The sequence below is a fragment of the Cryptomeria japonica genome, chromosome 10 (assembly GCF_030272615.1).
Source record: "Cryptomeria japonica chromosome 10, Sugi_1.0, whole genome shotgun sequence".
In the NCBI taxonomy this organism is placed as follows: Eukaryota; Viridiplantae; Streptophyta; class Pinopsida; order Cupressales; family Cupressaceae; genus Cryptomeria; species Cryptomeria japonica.
In genome coordinates, this window is record NC_081414.1 from 272,738,406 (window position 1) to 272,753,346 (window position 14,941).

The 14,941-nt window shown below is 36.1% G+C and overlaps 1 protein-coding gene across 1 annotated transcript in view; it reads left to right on the top strand.

Moving 5' to 3' along the window:
* The window catches only part of LOC131035471 (rhomboid-like protein 20), a 202,226-nt gene extending 192,698 nt beyond the window's left edge, over nt 1-9,528 (top strand). The window contains exon 8 of the mRNA XM_057967172.2: nt 8,830-9,528. Within this exon, the coding sequence (XP_057823155.2) occupies nt 8,830-9,006 (177 nt within the window). The 3' untranslated portion in view covers nt 9,007-9,528. The remainder of the gene's footprint in view (nt 1-8,829) is intronic.
* Nucleotides 9,529-14,941: the final 5,413 nt, after the last annotated feature.

Below are 14,941 nucleotides of genomic sequence, written 5' to 3' on the forward strand. Positions count from 1 at the left end.
TGATTCAATCATATTTTCCAACATTTAAAGAAAGGCAATTTCCATCAGCAGATTAGATATTTCCAGACTTGAAAGGTCATTTCCAGATTTGGAGGGATTTTGAAAACATGTTTAATGATGTATAAAGAGTGTGTATAATGGAGTTTATTTTATCATCACATTGTTCTTGCTTCATAATGTTTTCTTTTTCAGTTTCACTTTCAATACAAGGATGCTGCAAGGTGACATAAAGACTTAACACCATGAGGAATTCAAGGTCTACACATGCAAGGAGATGGGTGCGAATGAAAGCTTCCACAACAAGAAGGCTCAACACCATGAGGGAGTCAAGTGTCAAGTCATGCAAAATGATAAATGGAGCAAACAAATCAGGTCATGCAAGGAAAACTCAACATAAGGGCACTTCAAGGACATGAAAGGGAGTTTCATCAACAACATGTAGAATTTTGCAAGATGAAGAAAGTGCAACTACAGAAAAGACAACATCTGAATTCAGCACATTTCAAGGATCTAATAGAGGACGATTAACAAATACAAGGAAGAGATCAAGGTGTCATAGCATGAACGATACTCCAACAACATGAAAAGGTTAAGTCATTGCAAGGAAAGATTAACATGTTCAAGGTGATGACAAAGGAAGATAGTGTAAATAAAAGGTACAACTACAACAACCTTGGATTTCCTTTGGGAATCCAAAGGTCAAGCTCAAGTACATTCGAGGTATAAGAAGGATGATGATGAAATATGAAAGAAAGAAAGATCAACATAGGGAAGATAATCAAGAGGTTACAATTTTCATTTCGAAGGAGGTAGAAGAGCTACGAAAAGTTAGAAAGTTTGCTTGACCATGCTTAGATGATACAATTTGGGAATATGTCCCATCATCATCGCATTGAGCAAATTGAAAATGTTGAGTATCAAGAGATATGTCTTGATCACAAACACTTTGTGATGATCAACATGGCAAGCCAAGGTGGCATCCTAGTCATCAATCCACCAATTAGAGGATTCCAAGTCAAGATGTCTAAATGCAATGTACTTGACTCACACCTAACCTCAATTCTTATTGGCGCTTATTCAAAGTTAGACATATGTCCAATTCATTGTAATGATCTCATTAGTCAAGAAAAGTGTTTGATATAACAAATTATCCTTATTAGGGTTTTGTCATACATGAAAAACTCTACGGGTTTTTCAAAAATTCGCGAGTACTTGTGGGTCAAAACCCTAGCCGAGTCACTCGCCATTAAACTCGGCTCTGAGTTTCTATCAAAACATGTAGAGTTTTTGATGAAATACTCGCGAAATCTCGCAGGTTAAACCCTATTTCTCAAGAAAAACTCGTCAGGAATTACAAATTTGATTCGCAACTTCTATTTTTTGGCCATGAGACAATATGCACCAAGGTTTTCATCTAGTTTTTGAGCGCAAATAAAAATGTAATATGATTATATGACTGAATAACTAGTTAAAATGTAATATGATTATGTGACTGTATTTTCAAATGTTCAATAAAGTTACCGAGTTATTGCCAAGTTTTTTCCCTAGTTTTTGCGAGTCCCGAGTTTTTTAAAATTTTTGGGCTTGCCAAGTCATTGCCGAGTCCGAGTTTTTCAACTATGGGTTTTTGTAATATCCCCACTTTGAAATAGAATTTAATAATAAATGATAATAATAAAATTAAAATATAAAATGATATAATTAAATATGATTAATAAAAAATTAATTAAGTTAATGAAAAGTCAAAAGACATGAAAGGAAAAGTTGTGACTCCCTCAACAATGATATATAAAAGAGAGAAAACCTCATTTGAGGGGGGGGATAATTTGGTGATGAGAAGTGCAGATTTGATTTAAATAATAAGTGCAGATCTGATTATGAAAGGTTGTGTCCCTTTCAAATGGTAGAAATAATGAAGAGTTACACTCTTTCAAAGGGTGCTAATGGTGAAAGGGTATGTCTCTTGCCAAAGGGCATACATGATGAAGAGGTGTGACCTGTCCCTCAAATTGAGAGATATAAAGGGAAGGAATCAAAAGCATCTAGTGACATCACCATTGATAAGATCAAATCAGAATTGTTATCAAGTTACAAGAAGTAACATTTGTGTTCTTTATGGTATGCCTCCCAATTTGTAGGCGACATCTACAGTGCGAACTCCAATTGCAGGTTACAAATGCATACAGGTAAGAGGGGTTAAGAAGTCTTTTAAGGTATATATGCATTTTTATGAATACATATATCTCTAATGATTACTTATATGAATGTAGCAATAAAGATAGGAATCTATGTAGAATATGTATGTATATTTAGGATCATTAGAAAGATTAAAGAATATGTATATGAAGACGTAAATTATGGAATGGAAAACAGTAATGAATTATAAAATGTAATATTAATGTGATTATATGATGAAGGTTATAGTGAAGAAATTCCCTTAGCCTAATGGAGGGATTATGATAATCCTTGGAGGGCAGTATATACTGAGTATCTATATGCATATATATGGCTTGGTTGACTAAGTTCATCCAAGAAGAGACGGATCTGGCCGGTCCCCTCTGAGGACTTGGATGATGGGATGCATCATCCAAGGCAAGGAATTGACATAGGGTCTTCCTTGGATGGCTTGGGTGTAAGAGGTTACACCCAAGACAGGAATCGAATTAACCTTCGATTCCCTAGAGGGCTTGGATGTAAGAAATTACACTCAAGACAGGAGTCGAATTAACCTTCGATTTCCTGGAGGGCTTGGATGTAAGAAATTACATTCAAGATAGGAGTCAAATTCACCTTCGACTTCCTGGAGGGCTTGGAACCAAGATGGGTTCCAAGAAGGTGAGCTTCATGGCCGCCTAAGGACATACTTTCGTATGGCAATCGTATCCTTTTTATTAGATAAAAGTTGTGATTATGTTAAGTAAGTATTTTAAAGTTAGATTGCAATTTAGATTACTTCTATATATATATATATATATGTTTGTTGCATTCTAACAATCTATTTTGTAGGTTAATGATCTCTAACTAGTAGGGACATTACAGTTTTGTCTTGTAATCTCGACCATTGATTGGTGAATCAATCTAAGCCATTGGATTGTATTGAGAGCACTATAAAAAGCTCAAATCTCTCACTGCAAAGATTAATTAATAGTTAGCAGCCAGCTAATTAGGAGTAGAGTAGAGTAGGAGGAGGAAAGAAGGAATTGTTGCTAAGACTTGTTGATTTTAATACATGATCTTCTTTGAAGCATGGTGGATTTCTATGTGTAACGTTTGTTGCATGGTCTCTTGTTACTTCTCAAGTTTTAGTTGAAGTTCATTGATTATGATGGAGACATGTATGGATGTTGATAATTCCTTGGTTCATACTTTTTGTGGCTTGCTGATTGTAAACTACAATGCAAAGTTAACCTGAACCTTGTTATTGTGCTAAGTTGAATTGTGGATATATGTTCAAGTTGCGCCATATTTGGGTATTCGAATGGATGTTCATGGTAAGAAAAAATTTATCATTCTTAGAAGATTGCACTAGTTTTGTGAAGCTGTTCCTAACATGGCAAAGATTTAAGGAATGTGTCCATCCAAACATCATCCATTGTTATCATTGACCTTAGGATTAGATTAGTTTCTCAACCCTTAATTCCTTTTGCTATTTGTTTTCCAAGTTAAGTAAGTCTTCATGTTCCAGCAAGATTCATGTTCAACGTAAGTCCCCTTGTGATTCCAGTAAAATCACATCATATATCATTGAGTCTATCCATGTATAAAAGTCAAGACCTAACTATCAGAACGTTGGAGTTGTCTTGTTTGATCAAATAGTTTAGCATCTGAGAGGTCTTTTTTCAAGAGAGGATAAAATACATGGTATTTTATTCTGTGTATGAAGTGCATAAAAAACACATCAACGGAGTCCATATTGGAAGTGTTTGGTGATAGCATTGACAATTGCACATAAAGTGGACAAGGCACCTTCTCCAAGAGATTTAAGTGGTAGGTTGCTCCAAGATGCTATCGTAGATGTACAACAAATTGTGGAAGATTAAAAGAAGCAATGGCAAAATTTTAGATACACAATTCTTTTAAATGTGTGGACATATGGAAGGAATTGCACCCTTCTCAAATTCTTTGTGGCTTCAATGGCGAGCTAGTATTTTTGAAGTCAATCGATGCCTCTAACAAAACAAAGAGTGCAGAAAATTTGAGCTTGATGTTGGAGAAGATTGTTTTATAGGTGGCATACAAAATGTGGTCCAAGTTGTTATTGACAATGCAATGACATATATGGTGACTAGAGGATTGCTTCAAGAGAGGCATCCAACACTTATTCGGACACCTTGTATAACTCATTGCCTTGACTTTCTTTTGGTGGACACAGGTAAAATTGATTGGGTGAGAATAATTGTAGAAGCAGAAAGAGATATAATAAAATATATACTTGAAATCATTTGTGGGTTCTTCACTTGAGAAGAGATCACACCAAGGGGATAGAGCTTGCATGATTGGGTGCTACAAGGTTCGCAACTAATTTTCTAATATTGAAGAGTATTTCTAGTTTATTGACTCCCTTGAAGATGTTTGTCAATCAAGCATGGCCAAACTCAACTTATTCAAAGAAGGTTGATGGAGAAACAATTGCAAAAATTAGTTTTTGATGATGTTTTTGCAAATAGAGCTATATAGATTGTTGAGGTAACTTCAAACTTAATTTAAATTTCAAATTACATCCTTTATTTTTTTTCTTTAAAAGTATTTAGTTTCATTATAAGTTGTAACTTAAATTTCCTTGTACTTTGTATATTGTAGGTAATGGAGCCACTAGTGAGGGTTCTATGCTTGGTGGATGGGGAGAAAATTTCAATAGGATATAATTATGAGGTCATGGATAGGGCCAAAGAGGCCATCCAAAACTATGATAGGAGGGATGCAAATAGATTGCACCTATTTGGGAGATTGTTGATCAAAGGTGGAACAATCAACTCCACCAATCCCAGTGGACCTTAAGTTTTTCCTCTCCAATAGCTTTATGAATGTTTATGGGGAGGTTATGGATGGCCTATCCATATGCATTGAGAGGTTGGTAATCAAGGTGAGAGACCTCATCATTTTTGAGTTGCAAAATTATACACAAACTAGGGGGAGGCTCTGCTTTTCATAATTAGTTATATTAGGAAGAACCACCCAAACACCAAAAAAAAGGTGAAGTCTTATGTCTTTATACACTTCAAATATTAATAGAATATTATTTATTTACAAAATCTTGAATATCTTATTTGTATTTCTTTTGGCATTGAGTGCATCTAGAGTTTGTTTGATGCCATCCACGTGAAAAAGCGTAATAAGTTGACTCATTAACGTCTCAATGTTCTAGTATTGGTACAATACAATGATACAACCTTTGGTTTCACACAAGAAAAGTGGAGGACAAACTAGAGAAGCTTTTTGATTTGGATGAGATTGTCCCTATAGTGACTAGACAGTGTAGGATGATGAGCCCTTGTTTATGGAGGATGAGAGTGGTGATTTCAAGAGGCAAGCTATGGAGGATGTGGCTGCAGCAAAAAAGGTAGGGGAGATTGGATTGTCATTGGATGACATTGATATGGTAAAGGAGGAGTCATTGCCATCCAGTAGCAAGGTGGAACCACAAACATAGTCTTCTAGGCCAAGAATGGAGCTACAATCGAGTGTGAGGACTACACCCACTACCCCCAATTTTTCCCTAGAAAGGGGAAGAGGAAATTGAAAAATCGTGTAATTTTTTACTTACCTAGATATTAAATTTATGATGACGATTTCCAAAGATAATCATCATAAATCATAATAGTTTTCAGTTAGCAGATAGCTATTGTATCCACTATTTGGATTCGCATGATGATGCAATTTCGTAATCCATATGTATGATGAATAATGATGAGCAGTAAATACCCAACAGGTATTGAGAGGGGGGGGGGGGGTGAATCAGTACAGACAAAAATTTCTCCAACAACTTAACCTGCAAAGATTGTACTAACTGGCAAATAGCATTACCAACCTAAACCAAGACAATACTGGTAAAACATAGTAAGGCTGTAAAAGACATAAACCGGTAACACTTAGAATTTCTCAAAACCTAATATCTCATCTCAACTTCCCCCATATGCTTAAGCAAGTAATACATCAGAAATACAATGACCATTAGATCAACATGCATTACCACTTAACAGAAAACACTAAATCATCACATGAAAAAGCATCACACATAACACACTGATTTTTTTCACGTGGAAACCCAACTGGGATAAACCACGGTGGGGATGAATACCCACAAGTTGTTCTTGAACTCTTCTGAAGTTTGCTCTGTTAGGAGCCTAGTCCGGTTAAAGACTTTACAACAAGTTTTGCTAGGAACCGATCCTGCTAGGGATCACCCGGTTAAGGGATGGCTAAATACCTGGTTAGAGGTTAAAACCCTGTTAAAGGTTACCTCGCAAGAGGATTTGAAGAACTCAATGATTTTTAGTCACCCTCTTAAAGGATTTACAAAAAGCCTGTTAAAGCTACCCGGTAAAAGGATTTTCCAACTGCTGAAATGGTTAGAAGTCAACAGGTAATACATTGATCTGATAACAGCACTCAATGCCAAGGCAAATCCACTTCAGTTCCTTTACATCTGCAATCACACTCTACAGATCTCTACTCACTTCTCTGGTCTGGCAAGAATCACCTCACATACATTCATTTGCCAACAACTTCAAATGAAAATCATCATCGACCTTACAGACAATAATTAGGTCGGTGGCCGAAACCTAAAACCCTAAGCATCTAGGTTAACAATATAGTCAGTCCAATCCTGACCGTTTAATCACATTACATAGGGTAAAACAATCTTGAACAAATCTCAAGACGTTCTGCATCGTCCGTTCTTCACCGCTTCTGGAAGCTAATAACCCATCAGGCGCTCTCCATTGTTTACTAATATTTTGCACATTCCCGAGGTAGATAGAATCAATCTTCTGATGCAAGATCCTCAAGGAAATCCTTCACGCTCACAAGGCTGATGTGGCAACACGATCTAATCTTCATTTCAATGCTAACTCATCACAGGATGTCGTCGGTCGAATCGCACAGACTTGGAATGCATCAGCCGGAAACCCTGAAGCTAAGACTACCAACCGGTAGTCATATCAAGTGAAACCCCGATACACTTTGCATATACCGGTTCACTTGCCAGTTTACTTACCTCAACATACCAGTTCACACTTCAGCATATTGACATCAATGACAACATACATTATCATCATGTCATCAAACTCTGCACATGCCAACAATGTATTCAAGAATCAAATCTAGTAGAAAACACTTCTTCATGATTTTTTAAACTTATTTGGTACATTTTTGCAATTGAATTTTGCAAAAAGATTATTTATTTTTAAGAAATTTAATTATTTTTCAAGTTCTTGAGTTTCACCAAGTTGACAATTTTGAGCTTGCTGCATACTCTCTGAATCTGAGTTTGCGAATTTTGGTTTTGTATTATCTGATGAGGAAAATTCTTCTCATCTTATATCTATAGCTCAAATGCTATCCTTCATTTATTAAAGGAAATTTCTTGTAGAGACATCACAAAAATTTCATAAGAACAGGCCCTTGAAATGAGTCTAGAATTAAGAAATCTGAAGCATTGGTCATGTAGGGTATGTCCATTCAGAGTTTAGACAGGCTTTTGAAGCATCAACCTGTAATAAAGAATTTTGAAACATTGATCCCTTGGCATATGTTGACAAAAGGTAACAAAGCATTCAGTTCTTCATACACAAAGTCAGCTGAACAATTATAGGGTATCACATTGGCAAAGGATCACTGAGGCAACTTATATTCATATTATAACTTTCAAGGACACTGCAGCAAGTCTTTTTAAGAAAGTTCTAAGAAGAATACTCATGATGATAAATACTGAATGATGTTTGAGAATATGCAGTTATCATCTTATATAAAATCCAACACTGCCCTTTAAAGTTTACATTCTATGTATCTCTTTCGTAAAGTAAAACTTTTAGGGCTGTACTTCAAAGGTTTTCTTTTTTAAATTCATTGATAACTTATGGGAGATACTTGTGTATCGGCCTTATGATTTACATTCAAACAGTTATCACTTACAATTAATATAATTCTTGTCAAGAAGACTGGGAAGGCCAAAGCATCCTTTCCTCAACAGCTTTTACCTTTTGTGTTCTACATATTACTATATATTATAAAGACAGACCATTCATGGCTATTGATCATGGCCTGAGGTAGATATCATGCTGGACTCCTCTGCTTCTTGTGCAAGGATTGTTGAATTTGTTTCATGTCAAAATAGCATTGGAGTAACCTATTTTGTGGAGTACTCTGAGTTTCTGTTCTAGTTGTGAATGGTTGGAGCTTTCTTTCTTCTGGGTGCCAGGTTTAATATTATGCAGGTTCCTTACTAATGTGGTCTTAGCAATTTGGTGGACCTATACAGCTTTGAGTTGGTATAATGGTGAAGGGGTGTGTACTCTAATAATGAGGTCACGTGATTGATTCCAGAGTGGGGTAGGGTTGTACATCTAACCGTACAATATGCAAGGTAAATGGAGAAACACTCTTCTTGTGAATTTCATAAGGGGGTCCCATATGCCAAATTGTTGTCTCATTTAGCAGTGACCTATACTACCTTAACCGTTACTATGATGATATCTTGATGACTATTAATGTGGTCTCTTAGGAAGATACACATGAACATTTGTTTATATTGTATTGCACCTCTTAATTTTCTTCGATGTTAAAATTTCTTTTCAAGAACAAAATGTGTTCTAATATCCAACTTTCCAGGATGACTTTGCTGCTGCATCTCCACTTCTTGGTTCAACTGTTCATCCCTCGGAAGAAGCTGTTTCGACATTGGTGACAATGGGTTTTGATAGAAATCTTGCAACTCAAGCACTTCTTCAGGTCGACAATGACATCAATGCAGCAACCAATATACTGATTGAGATGCAGTCCCATTAATGTTATTTACATTATAGCACTTTAATTATTTTCAATGTGCACCAATTTGTGTGCATTTCAAGGTTCAGTTTGGATACGATATTCTCAGAAATAGTTATCCAATTTATAGTTCCATTTTTTTCAGTGGGATTAATCCAGATCAGATTGGTTTTTTTAATACACTGACAAATGACGACCAAGATCAATGACATCTCAGACTGAGTAGAGTATATGCAAATTGCATGAGAATGGCATAAGTGAGGCAATGCCGATTGGCCATAATATTCAATTTTATTTGTAATTTAATATTACTTAATGTTAACATGTACCTACAATACTTATACTGCTCTTTTCCATCTATGTTTGATGCTTTGAGATTTCCATAGGTCACGCTCTGAGTAGAATGTTCATTGAAGCTGTACTTTACCCTTTCTTTTGATGTTTTGGTTCTAACTTCTAGACTCCGCTTCAAGGATATTTGTATCTTTGAGAGACATATCATTTATGAGGTTAGATTCCAAATTGACCCATATTTTGTTCACCATTCACACGTGTTTATTTTATGGTCAATGCTGTCTTATTATTTTTAATTTTTATAATGGTTTTTGGAGGATAGGATTCCATTGTTGCTAATATTCCTCTTCTCATCTTCATTAATTTTATCATTGTGTGGTATGGTCTTAATTGCTTCCTTTAAATGCCATTTTACATGGTATTCTTTTTAGCCTATAACTCTGGCCTTACCAATGGAGATGTCATGTTCAAAGAGCAAGTGAATGTTACACTATGCTAATGTTATTTTGTTGGATTTGAGTTATATGAACATAGTGTATATGCAAAAAAAAAGGTAAAGTTTGCTTCAAGAAATATTGGAGCAAGGAAAAGTCTGGAAGTGATTCACAATGTGTTTGGTCTCGTGGATGTGTACTTTATTATTAAGTCTTGATTCCATCTTTTTTATTGATACTTATGTTAAACATATTTGGTATATTTTCTTGAAAAGAAATCTAAGGTATTTTAAAAGTTTGAGTTTAAGGTACTTGTAGAGAACCAAAACAATAAAAATAAAAAATGTTAAAGGTTAAATAATGGTGGAGAGTATTACTATAATAAATTTAAGAGTTTATAAACGCAATATAGTTGTTAGAGATAAGATAACCCCACACATCACAATCCAATGAGGTAGTTGAAAAGTTAAATAAAACTTTGATGAATCAAGGTGAAAGTTTAAGAAGAGTTGATTTAGGGTTGAGGTCGTAACTATTGATTGTTACTTGATAAATAGGTCTCCCATTTTTTTGCTTTAGGAGAAGATGCCAAATAAAATTTAGACAGGTAAAAAAACTAATTGTTTTTGAATAAGGGAAAACAGGTTCTGAAGAGCTGAAACTCTGCACAAAGCAGGTTAAATTGGGGGAACCTAAAACCCACATCTAAAGATATTCAAGAATAACTACTAAACGAAACAGAGCTAAGACTAGATAGAACAAAACCAAGAAAGGGGATCAAAAAAGATCCCCTCCAAATAGAAAAGTTGCCTGACAAATAAAAGCATATGCATGGGAAATCTACAGGTAATCCGATATCCAAAAGGAGAAACAAACGAGCTGAAAAAAAGCAGTTGCCCAAAGGGGTTTCAACAAGAAGCCCTCCAACCTGGAGCAAACAACCAACATTAGGATTTCCCTTTGGATCCCTTCTTTTGGGATCTAAGGGTCCTGTCAAAAGAAGGCGAAGACCTTTTAGAATGTTTTCTTTTAACTGAAATCCAACATTCTTCAACCTTAGCTTGCCACTCCAGCGAACCCAACGCAAGAAACCCAACACCTAAGGAGGGGCCAGCAAACATCGAAGAGCCAACAAGACCAGCAAAGCCAAGGCCATGCACATTCCTTGAAGAAGAAACAAACAAGTGACAGCTCCGGCATAAGCATCAAAAATTTAAAAAAACAACTAATTGTTATACATTTAAGAGTTTTTATTTGCAAGTCATTTGTTCTTGTGCCAGTGGAAAAATAATGTAAATTTAATTTTAATGTTGAAACATTTTTATAGGATATGGTGAAAATATGAAAGGTTATATGGTAATGTGCAAAAGGTAATAACCTAATTAGTTCTTGTTATAACTTAGTCACACTAGCGTGCTTAAGCTTACTTAAGTCATGTTCTTTTTTGTCTCATGTCATAGATCATGATCTAATTATATCCTAGGATTTTAATTAGGGTTTTATCTTTATCTTTATGTCAAGGATTTATTATGTATATTGTAATTATAATTATTTTGCATTGGATGAAATTTCAGGTTTCATAGTAAATGAGTTGCTTTTCTCTTTTGTAACAAGGTATTTTAATTGCAAGTGATCATTGAGGTGGGGATTTAATCATTAGCATTAGCATGTTATCAAAGCTCAAGATCTACAACTTTGTATTTGTTTTTCTAAAAGACTAGACTTAGAATTTTCAATTGGTGCATCTTGGTATAAATAGACATTATTGTTGCATGTAGAATGTGTGAAAATGCCAAGATCACATGTCTAAATGTTAAATTGGAGTTTGAAAATGATGAGAATTTATTTTGGGTCTTGAAAATCATGCAAAATTTTTGTTATAATTGTATAGATCCATACGATGTAGTTGCCGTCGATATAATCACAAAATTATGGCATCTTGGGAAAAAATATAATAGTATTATGACAAATTTGATGGTCACTATATGATATTCAATTTACGAAAGTGTCTTTCACAGGTGGTGATGTCAGCAAGGATTTCAATTGGAGGTAAAGGTCACACTAGACAAAGTTCAATGGTTTTTAAGTTTCACAACATATTTTATCGATTGATTGAGCTTGAGAGGATTTATTTAATAGCTCGACATCCTATTGGGCTAAAGCCTCTCGTCAACCATAGACTATGGGACTTGGCCCCAACCATTGTGATCTATAGACACATTTGCAAGAGGCATCACCTTTGTTTTCTACCACCATTGGAAATCACCACCAATTTGTCACCAAACACCAAGCATTGCCCAATTATACCACCATTGCCCTACTAGGGGCTCTTGATCAATTTCTTCCTTGGGTGCCACTATTATTTTGCCCCAATTAGTGGCATTATTAGCTAGCTACTCAAGTGCCAAACAACAGTGACCACCTTGCTTTTGTTTCATAAATGAGGTTTTTTTGGGGCATAGCTTGACTTATAGTATTGGATTTTAGAAAATGAGTAGTGGAAAGTTGGTTTTGTGCATTTTTGGTATCGCTAGTCTTTTTTCTAGATTTTGTTGTTGGTGAGTATTTTTTTGTTGAATTCTAATCACACTTTTTAGCTTTCAAATCTCTTTACCAATTCATCGAATTTTTGCGATTCTTGTGGATTTGGAAAGGTGTTGATGAGCTCTTCTTAGCCATTTGTATGATTTTTCCATATTTATCACTAAGTATCTTTAATTTAGTTTAAATTATTTCCTTGCATTCTAGTAGAGAACTTGGACATCTTAGCTCATGAAGAACTTTTATTTTTTTAGGTAGGTTTTATTTTATCTCTTCTATTTTGAACTTCTTTTTGCTAAATGTAATCATGTCTCTAAATCCATGGAAAATTAAATGTTATTATTGTGGGAAGAAAAGATATACCGTAGATGAACACTTATTTTTTATTAAGAAAGAAACAAGAACAAGGGTGTTGACCCTTAATACAACAACTTGAAGGTGGTAAGAGACAATAAAACAGGGGAGCAATCCTCAAAAAAACATACTCGAATAGGCCACAAGAAAAAACCTGTCAAACCAACCAACACCTAGGAACCCACTCATGGAGGGGGAGAGACACCCGAACCATGACAAGAAGTGTTTTGAGGGAGGGGAGAAGACTTCCGCTTCCGCTTGTGACAAACCATAGTCCAGGCAATATTGTCATTAAGATCATCAAATGAGAGATCAAGTAGGAAGGAACCCATTGAAACACAATCAGAGACACCAGTAGAGTGTTGATGGAGAACAACAACAGGTTGCTGCAGAGGAACAATATTAGAAGCAGAGTCAGTAGGAGTAGAACAGAGTTGTAAAACATGAGAAATAGGAGTGCAATCCTCATGGATAGCAACAACAACATCAACAGTAGCTTTAGTGGCAATTAGAGGCACAACTTCATCCCGGTAGGAGGTCTCATCCTCTAAAGAGGAGTCAACAGAGTCAAAAGCATAGATAGTCAAGTGATCAGTTGTAGCATCCTTGCACCAAATAGAAACACCTTTTTTATGCAAAAGGGAGCAATCTGAAGCTAAATGACCCGTAGAGAAGCATTTCTAGCAATGAAAGGGGAGGCCCTCATAATCCAATTGTTGATTCCAGGGCCTATCTCCAACCATAAGAACCACATCCCTAGAGAGAGGCAAGGAGATGTCAATATCAATTAAGATGCAGGCAGAGGTGGAGTGGCCCATAGAAGACCTGACATCATCAACCTTCAAGAATCAACCTATAGAGTTACGAATGGCCTCGTAGCAAGAATGCTCCCAGAAATGAAGAGGAAGGATTGGAAGCCGAACCCAAACCGAACACACATTAAATGGTTCAGTAAGGGGGTTAACAGAAGTTGTCCAGAGCTTAATAGAGGGAGTGAAATTCCTAAGCCCATAACTTGCCCAAAGTCAAGTCATGATTAGACGAAGAAGCAAAGGAAGCAATGAAAAAACCTTTAGCACAAGGAAAAATCTCAATACTATGAGCAACCAAAGGCTTCTATGAATCACTCACCCAACGATGAAGGTTCGGTAACGAAGACCAAAGCCCAGAGAATCTGCACATCAATACACAACATTGATAGAACACAATTTTGTCCACAACATCCTATCCACAAACCACCATAAGGGGAGGACTTGGCATAGGGAAGAGGACAATTGCCCTTGGGGTTCTAGGCAATAGATCTGGCCACACGAGTAAAGCTACACTTACCAATGAAAGAAGGTTTGAGCAGGTTATTAGCACCCACAACAGGGTCGCGATCAACATAAACATCACTAGACAAAGGAACACCATTAGCCCGAGCTTCCACAACAACAACCACCCTAGGAGTGGCATCCATGGGGAGGGGGGGAGGGAAACCACCCATAGCTAGGGTAGAAGCACCAACAATAGCCGCTGCAACAACCCCATGAAGGGCATCCACAACAGCAACCCCAGGAAGGGCATCCATAGCAGCAACCCCATGAAGGGCACCCACAGGGGGGGAAGGAACCCACCCAGGAATGAGGTAGAAGCACCATTGACACCTACGCGAGGGGAAAGAGGATGTGGTCCACCCAACATAGATGGTGTGCTTACAAAAGGAACCATGGATGGGGCTTGCAATGTAGACACAACATTCGAGTTTGAACAAGTGGGAGCAGGAGTCATTTCAAAGTTTTTTGTATATTCATAGATGAACACATGTTAAGTAAACTTGATGATTTGAAATTTGTATTGCAAATGACATATGTTTGTTAAACTCTTCTAAACCAACACTTGCGGATACATTTGATGTTTGCATTCAAACATCTTATATGGAAATACCATTCAAGGGTAAGCAATGTAATCAAGTGGCATGCATTGGTATCCCTACTCCACTGGCACTAGTTGCTACATACATTGCTTCTATTGGTTTAATGTAATAGGACATTCATCATCTTCTAGATATAGGTACTTGGGATTCCTATCTATTAGAAATATAGTCTTTTGTTTATAAATCTTGCATTACAAATATTGAGGAGACATTGGAGGAAGTGCATTACCTCTTTAATAGTAGTGATTGGAGGACATTGGAATCAACATTTTGAACTAAATCTTCACTTTCTAATACCTATAGCAACATAAGCCATTAAGAATTCAAGGGTGGTATGAACTAGTGATTTGTGAATTTTGTGTAGATTCTAAATATGCATTTTTTAAAAAATTATGAACATTTTTACGCAACTTTTAAT